The following is a 9,023-nucleotide window of genomic DNA, read 5'->3' as shown; positions in this document are numbered from 1 at the left end:
GGCTCTGGACAGTAAAACAATCAAAAAAATTGATCAAATGTTGCTTAACTTCTTGTGGAAGAATAAAATACATTACATCCAAAAATCTGTCGTAATCAATACCAGAAAGAATGGAGGGCTTGATTTTTTGGACTTTGGACCATTACACCATGCATTTAAGATTAATTGGTTAAAAAGTTTTTTTTCAAAAATGATTCATCTTTATGGAACTTTATCCCCAAATTTGTATTTAACCAAATTGGTGGACTTCCCTATTTGTTAGTGTGCAATTACCAGATTAATAAAATACCTCTAAAATTGTCAGAGTTCCATAAACAGGTCTTACTTGCATGGAAAATAATCTACAAACACAATTTCTCCCCTCAGAAGTATAATCTATGGAACAACGGAGACATTTTACACAACAAAAAGAGCCTCTTCCTTAGAAACTGGTTTGAAAGAGATATTCATACAGTCGCTCAGTTGCTGAGTCCAGATGGCCTATTAATGTCCTATGTGGAGTTTATACAAAAGTTTGGTTTTCCGGTTACAGTAAAATAATTTTACCAGGTAATTGATTCCATTCCTACAGGTGTTGTAAACTTGTACAGAGGCTCCTTTCAGCCGTGTATTGTCTCCGTTGTAAATCTGCTTAACACTGTCTGCGGCAAAGTCTGTTTTGGATCACACAAAAGCAACAGTAGAGCCATTCGGGAACTTCTTATGAATGAAATCTCAACGAAACCTTATATCACCACCTACTGGGCTAAATTTAACATCAATATACCTTGGACCAAGGTTTGGTTGTTACCACACAAATATATGATCACTAACAAAGTCAAAGAAGTGTCTTATAAAATATTAGGCTATATAAAATTTACCCAGTAAAGCATTTCATGCAAAAATTTAAGAATGATATTGATGTCAATTGTTCCTTTTGCTCGGTACAACCCGAAACAGTTAACTACATATTCTGGTATTGTAACCACACAAAAAGGTTATGGAAAGATATAGCAAAATGTATCTCTGATAAGTTGTATATGAACTTTAATCTGCATTTTGAACATGTTATCTTTGGCTTTCATTCTGATACTACAGAAGACCTGGATAAGGCTTTTGTTATTAACCTGGTACTACTTTATGCAAAGTTCCACATCCACAGAGCTAAATTTGCTGGAGATAAACCCATTTTCTCTGTTTTCTACAAGTGTTTTGAATTATATTTACAGTCCCTCACCCCGCTAGGAAATAAGAAAGCCATAAAAACAAAAAACATTTGTGAAAAGTTTAATATTGGTAGGTAATTAGCTGTTATTATGTTGGTATTATTTTCACAGTTACTATTTATTTATTTATTTATTTTTTCTCTCTTCTTTCTTTCTCTCTTTATTTTCTTCTTGTTTGATTGTTAATGTTTATTTACACTGGCTTTCTGTTCTTTCATGAAATGTATTGTCATTTTTTGTGAATGTAAGACTTTTCTATTTTCATTAAAAAAAAAAAAAAAAAAAAAATCTCGCTTCGTCCAATATCTCTGCCATGGCCGAGTCTGTTGCTATGGGGCGTTCTACTGAGCTTCGCCTCTTGGTATCCATGCTCTTTGGCCACGGACGAAATGAACGCGGAGCACGGACAGAAGGCTCCGTCCGTATTCGGATCCGTATTTAACGTTGAGCATAAATGGGCCTTCAAGTTCGCTCCTGTTCCAAAAGCAGAAATGAGTATACTCCCGTCCTCCCGTCCGAACTTACCACGTCCACAAGTCCGAACTGCTTAACTTATGTATTGAGAAACGGCTTCTGTGTCTTGGGACCGTTTGGAACCCACTTTGATTTTAGCGGAACGGAAGCCACATTTTTTACTTTTGCAGTCCGGACGACTTACGAGGGTGCACAAATGTCTAATGGGAACGAGCGTAAAGGCGTCCCTCCTGCAGCTGCTACGGGAAAGGTAAGCTATGACATTCATTTCCAAAAACATCTCTTAGCTGCATTTTGTTTGGTTTCTTCTACACGTTTGAAAGGAGTAGGCTAAAGATCCACCAGCTAACGTTAGTTCAGAGCTCTATCCACCGGACATCGTGGGAACTTTCTGCTGCGGAGGTGAAACGTAAACGGTAAGTTTGAAGTCCAGTGTTCAGCGAGGTCAGTCCTCAATCATGAATATGATCATCAGTTTCCAACAGATGTGTTGTGCAATGTGGGCTACGGATTGATCGGTGTTGCGCATTAGTAATTTCCCTACAGGAATAATCCAGTAACATCGGGTCTTGTGGAACTTTGCGCAGGTGGACAGTTAGTGGGTAAATGACAACAGTGATGAAATTATGGAACATTTTCAGAGAGAGCTTTTTAGATTTGTTCTCATTGCGAACAGTTAATAAAATCCGTAATACGTTTAACAATGATGATGACTGACATGTTACCGTGATTATGTTTTGCAGAAACTTAATGAGTTAATGGTGCGGACGCTATGGCCATAGCCGTGCGTAATGGCCGTCCGTAATGACAGCTGTTCTGGGACCGTTGAAGAACCTCGCCGATGCGACACAGTTGGTAAAAATGCATTTTACTTGTCGTATTTCACAGTGACAGGTCTGAGGAGTGGTAGAGCGGAAACAAATGTCGATATGGAAACGCATATTTGAGGGCGCTTCTAAGTTCATGTAAGTGGGAGTGGAAATGAGGCTCATGCACATGCGCCCAGTTCCACATTTATTGAGATTTATAAACAGATTCAGGCGCACGTGCGGCTTTATAAATCTGTGGATGAGATTGCGAATGCATAGGCTACTTCTCTCATTGCGTATACATGCGTTTTATGTATCTGGGCTCATGTCTCTATCCCTGTAAAAAACATCTCTCAGTTAATAATTCAATGATGTAGTTTGGATTTTGAATAAAATAAGAGATTAAAATAAAACCTTGCGCAGTTTGCATTTGTATTTCTTTGGATGTTCACCCGTGATAGTATTTCATATATTTAACTTTCTGTGCATTTTATATTTTCCAGCATTCCTTATTCAACACAGTTTTTGTTTTCTACAAAAAAATCTGTATTTGCATTGATATTCGTATATATATGTATCTTCCATTGCATTTATATTATCCAAAGCAAAGTATTGATTATTCCTGCACTGCTCTTAGAGCCTTACATTTCAATACCTGCAGTGTCAACCACCTAAATTTGCACTACCATCATCAGCACATCTACTGTAGTAGTCCTTGGACATGACTATCATATCACTGCTGTTTATTTTTATTCTTTTGTTTTTATTCTTACACTTATATTTTCTGTCACTGTGTGTATCTCCGTTTTTGTATGTGTTGTGTAATAGACCATTGGGTGCCTTAATTTCCCTCGGGATTAATAACATATCTATCTGTCTATATTTTCTGTCTATCTAAAAAGTAATAGCTATCACCTGCCTGTTTGTGTTGGAGGGAAGAGAGGAGTTGACAACCGCTCTATTTAAAACCACACACTGTCAGAGTCAGTGTAATGTGAGCTTCCCTGGCTCTGTCTGTGTGGGAGCAGCGCAGTATCACACACCCCGTCAATTCTCACCTACACATGCATGAAGAAAGAGGTCAGTGATAGGAACCTCTGAATCACCTCCTCAACCAAACGTGATTAAAGTCAATGAATACAGTTATAGTATTCTCACTTCAGTAACCCCAAGTATGTACAAATGTGAACGAAAACACAAAATCATTCAAGCTTGATTTAGTGTCTCCAGAGTAGGGCTGGGTATCATTTAAAAAATTACAATGCCAATACCAATACCCTTACATCTACATAATATTGCTGAAACTGTCACTATATTCTGAAAGAAGAGACAGATACTCTGTTGCAAAAAATATCATGTTCCTTCTCCTCCTCCTACTGCCTCTAATGGTATTCATTATAATCTACTGTGCCATACCAGAAATAATAAATTAGAGCTGAGGAGTTTCTAACTCAGCTGACAATCAGAGACTATTGGGACAATCATGTCAGTCACAGCTTGTGAACTGCGGTCAAACCGTCAAACTAGGCAGCATTGATCAAATATGAATCAAGATTTTGTTACTGTATTGTCTATTTCTTTCCTCAAATGTTTTCAGAAACATATTTGAATGTACTGTTGAGCTCTAACACGAGAAAGTTTGTGACCCAGCCACCACGTTGGAAACAATCTGGCGAAAACTCAGCACTGCCCACTGGCTGGAGCAGACTTTCTCAGCGGTGTCTCGATACCACAGAAGACAAATATTCGAACCATTCCAAATACTCAGAATTGATGTATATTGAAAAAGCCATATTTTTGACAAAAAAAAAAATAGTGAACTTACCCCTCTGTAAGTTAGCCCTTTGTAGCCATCATCCATTTTGAGGCCAAAGAGGACTTTAAATGGCTTAAGTATGGCCCTAACACTCAAGTCTTGTTATCTTGCAAGCAGCTCTAGTTGTAAAATGCAGTTTGGACTGCTGGGTTACCTCTTTTTCTGTGGTCACTTAAAATTCTCACGATCTGATTTCTGATTTCTGATACCAAAACTAACACAAACAAGTCTGCTGTGTCTGTTTTATATATTCTTTACAAATTAGGCTGTGTGTGTGTGTGTGTGTGTGTGTGTGTGTGTGTGTGTGTGTGTGCCCAGTCTCCCCAGGTGTTGGGAAGCAGATTACTGCCCTGCTGTTCTGTACCATGAATGATGAGCCATGGACCAGATCACTTTCCAGCATGATACTGTGCTGTCTGATATTCATATGCTTCTGCCCAACGCACACCACCTTATGACACGCCTCAATGGTGTTGGACAGCCCGGTGTGTATGATTCCATCTTAAGTTTTACACTCCGTACTAAGTGTAAAATGAAATCCTGTGAATGAAAAGGTTGAACTCCAGTACCCAGTCTGCACTGAGGTTATGAGAGACATGTTTCAGTCATGAATCTTTGTCAGAATCAAGATCACAACATGAAAATCCCATTTTAATACTGCATTATGTCATTTTCAAAAGTCACATACTCCCAGTTAAACTGTCTTCCTTATCGTGGCCATAATTTAAATTTATAATTTATCACATCACTAAAGCCCCACTTCCACCAAACACTGTTGATATAGTACCTTTGGAACCAAAAGTATCCCTTCAGACATGGTAGCTAGACGCTAGGTTGCTTTAGGGTTTCCACCGCAAACAGTTCTCTTTAATGTGGGCAAGTTTGTTGTCCCTCACTGCTCTGTCCAGCTCTCAATGTATTTCCTCATCGCTGGGAGGGGAGGAAGAATGTCTGTAGGGCTGTAGTCTCCTGGTCGACAAGTCGATTATTTGGTCACTATGCTCTCATCCGACCAAATTCTCATTAGTCGAATAATCGCTGTGTTACTTTCATAAAGAGAAAAGTGCTACATCAATAGCTTTCCAGGATGAATCCATTATTTCCTGCGTCGCGGTGACGCAGCCCTCCTGTCTGTTTCTGTAAGCTGAAACCATTTCCCTCAGTGGAAACAAAGCTTGTATTTACTTGTATTTCACAGATAAGAAACAATAAATTGTGAAGACAATAAAGCCTCCACTAAAATAGCATTTTAAGTCTTGTGTGTGATTTATCCTTCAGGGATTTATACTTTGGGATTCATCCTGGCTTCATGAACAGAGGAAATCTCCGCTCGTCGCTAGGCTAATTTATACAATGTAAAATGCCATAGGCTGGCTCTAATAACGTTAGCATGTTGTATTTGCTTGGAAAACGTGTTTAGTATAAGACAGTTGTTTTGTCTGTGAATGTTGTGAGTTGTAATGGAGCCAAATTATGTACCGTTACCTTTGTTATGTGTTGCTGTTGTCCCTGGTTTCATATGAGAAGAGGAAAAGCTCGCTAGTTGCTAGGCTAGTTTCTACAATGTAAAATGCCATAGACTTGTGCTAATAACACTAGCATGTCGTATTGGTGGGGGAAATGTGTCCAGATAAAGACAAGTTTTTTTCTGTCAGTTCTGCGATTTATAGTGAAGCCAATTTGCATACTTGTGTTTGAGATTGTCTCCATTAAGCCATGTTTAATGTGTGTTTTGAATCAACTATATAAATAAAGTTTGATTTGAACTAAACTTTACAGCACTTAACACGGTCCTCCACCGCTGAACCAGTCTTCCACCGCCGACTAGTGTTTTGGAGGTGTAACTGCAGAGTGACACAGACACACCACTGCAGAAGTAAAAATAACATGCAGATTCCCACGACTAATCGATTAGTTGAAGATTACGTGCGACTTTAGTCGACCAAGATTTTCTTTGGTTGACTACAGCCCTAGATGTCTGCACCTCATTTATCGTCCACAGATGGGGTTGCACACTGACATTTTCAGGACAAAATAGAACAGGCTGCAGTTAGAGCGTCTCTCGCTGGGCTAAGTCCTTCTCTGGCAAGCGCAGGGGTTTAGTGTTGCCAGAGCCCACAGGAATGACACTCCACAATGCTTTTGTTTTGTTTTTTTCTTCCTTCAAGTGAGTATTAGAATATATGCAGTTCACATAACCAGGTCAAAATTAATATATATATTTTTAAATGTTTGAAAAATCCACTCAGGTCATCCAAGAGAGACAATAAATTAATAGAATGGTCAAAGTTGTCATTCATATCGAAATTTAAGGTGTGTTGATGGATTCACGCTGTCAACTCATGCATTGAGGCAGAAAAACATCCTTTCATTTTATAGTTTACTAATGTATGTAAGACTTGAACATAAGCTTCAAAACCAGCCAAAACTCAGCCCTTAGTAAGAGTGACCATCCTCTATTGATCAATCAACGGACTGCAGTGTTTCTAGCTCTCCCTTTTAGTACCTGATCTGTGTGCTAGGTACCCCAACAGAGGGGAGACCAAAAATGGGGACAGTAAGGTTGGTACTATCCACAACTTTTAATAGTGTTGAATGCAACTATTTGTCAAATAGTTGATCATAAGACAATTAATTGGCAGCTGTTTGATAACTGTTCTGTCCTTTTTTTTAAAGAAAAGGGGCAAAATTCTCTGCCTTCAGCTTCTCCAGTGGGATTATTTTATCCTTTTCTTTGTTCAATATAATTGTAAAGTCAGCATTTTTAGGATTTTTAAAGGTTGTTAAAGCAAATTAAGACATTTAAGATGTCAGCCTAAACTTGGGAGATTGGGGTGGACACTTTTTACTATTATGTGATGTTTTATATAATAAATGATGAAACCATTTACTAATAACCCCCAGTGTCTGGATTGAGAGGTTTCTGAAAAACAAGGTGTGCCAAATTATGTAGTCTACAGCTGTTTGTTTATTCTGTCAGATATTTAATCAACATTAAGTTCAATGTAAGTATCAGTTTGGACTCTGTATCAGAAGATACCCAATATCAGAGTACCTGATCGAGACATCATTAACAGAGTATAAACAATATTTCCTGAATGACATTCCACCCCCTCTCTGCTTTTGGGGTAAAAGTAGAAAATTCACTAACAGACCTCTAGTTATTTAACACATTGTGATCGACAGTGTGCAGGATTTCATATCAATTTACAATCACTTTGATTGAAACTAAATAATCATGTTGAAATCAATCTAATCGTAGGAATTATTTTTCAGTATACACATTTTGCTATATATATCAAAATAGTAAATGTTGGTAAAAAGAAACTATTTCAACATCCAAAAAATGATAATTATGACAATGACATAAAACAGAAGCAAGCCTTCTAATTCGACTGTGTAAAGCTTTAACTGTTTGATGATGATTAAAGCCCCTCAGATGAACAATGATGAAATCGGTTTGTGGTGTGCAGGAATAAAACGTTCAGTGTCCCTTTTCCATTTTATGTGTTCATTTCTTTTGTAAATATTTTCACTCACTTTCTAACTTTGCTGTGTTCATCCATTTAGTCTTCATCTCTAAATTCAAGATCATCTCAGATGGTGAAAGGCATGACAGAAATGATCCAGGGAAAGGTTTGAAGGAGGTGGAGGAATACGATAAAAAAAAGGAAGACGGGGGAAAAGACACAAAAGTCGCACAAGGAAAAGATGGAGAGGAAGGCGGGAAAGGAAATGTGGAACCATTTTTGGATGAGGACGGAGACCTTGACATCATGCATCGGTATGGAAAATCTTGTTCAGTTAACAGTTTAAAAAAAGGTGGGCTGTTCTGTGAGGGTGTGTGCCATAATGGTTATAGTTTGAAACCAGACCAGAGGCCTGTACCACAAAGCCAGTTCAACTTACCCAGGCTATCTTTTGTGTTATCTGGCTTGACTAAACCGTCACATTCGCCATGTGGATAACCGGTACTATGAAGCTGGCTACCAACTAGTTCAAATGACTCTGGTTTTTCCTATCCAGCCATGAGTGTGTTCATGTGAAAGAGGCTGAGGTGTTAATTACAAGCGACATCATCAGAACCATGAATGAAGTAGGCTACTTCATACCATATGAGATGAAACGGTACCGAAAGTGTCGGAGATGGTGAGACAGTAAAATGTCAGTGGCGTGGGATGTAAACGATATTCTGCAATCTTACAATGGAAAATATAAAAACATTGAAAATACAACCCAAAAACTCACCGTCGGCCGAGACTTACTTTACGTTTAGGTATCACTTGGCTATATGTGACATTGGTATAGAGTATGCGTTGCTATTTAGTTGGATGATGATGAAAACACTCTGAATATGTCACATAAAACACCGTAGAGTAACACCAGACTATTTTTGGTACCATAGTAAAGTAAATGACTGGTGAGGTCTATCTGACTGAAGTGTTCAGATCCCAGTGGGACGTTCAGTGTGTCAGCAGCATTCATGTAACATAGTAAACAAGCTAACTGCATTAACGATGGATTGGAAATGTGCAACACTTTCTGCTGAAACTGGATATCAAACAAAATCCAGAGACTGTGTCATATTAAATACCTGTGAGTTGTAAATTCACCATTTCCAAGCAGAGGAGAGAAGATAATGCTATTTTGCAGCCTTACAGTGGAAAGTTTCTCCTCTTCCATGCCACTGCATCACGTCTGCAGCTGTTTGTACCAAAG

The 9,023-nt window shown here is 38.4% G+C and overlaps 1 protein-coding gene across 9 annotated transcripts in view; it reads left to right on the top strand.

The window, feature by feature from the left end:
* The first annotated feature begins 1,776 nt into the window (after positions 1–1,776).
* The window catches only part of mettl22 (methyltransferase 22, Kin17 lysine), a 98,087-nt gene continuing 90,840 nt past the window's right edge, over positions 1,777–9,023 (top strand). For 2 of the 9 annotated variants that reach the window (XM_049560269.1, XM_049560277.1), the window contains exons 1-3: positions 1,777–1,929; positions 4,623–4,789; positions 7,875–8,088. In XM_049560269.1, the coding sequence (XP_049416226.1) occupies positions 4,684–4,789; positions 7,875–8,088 (320 nt within the window). In that variant the 5' untranslated portion in view covers positions 1,777–1,929; positions 4,623–4,683. The other 7 variants (XM_049560272.1, XM_049560274.1, XM_049560270.1 and 4 more) reach the window with 7 other exon arrangements.

The sequence above is a fragment of the Epinephelus fuscoguttatus genome, linkage group LG19, assembly GCF_011397635.1.
Source record: "Epinephelus fuscoguttatus linkage group LG19, E.fuscoguttatus.final_Chr_v1".
NCBI lineage: Eukaryota > Metazoa > Chordata > Actinopteri > Perciformes > Serranidae > Epinephelus > Epinephelus fuscoguttatus.
This window is presented reverse-complemented; position numbering and strand designations above follow the sequence as displayed.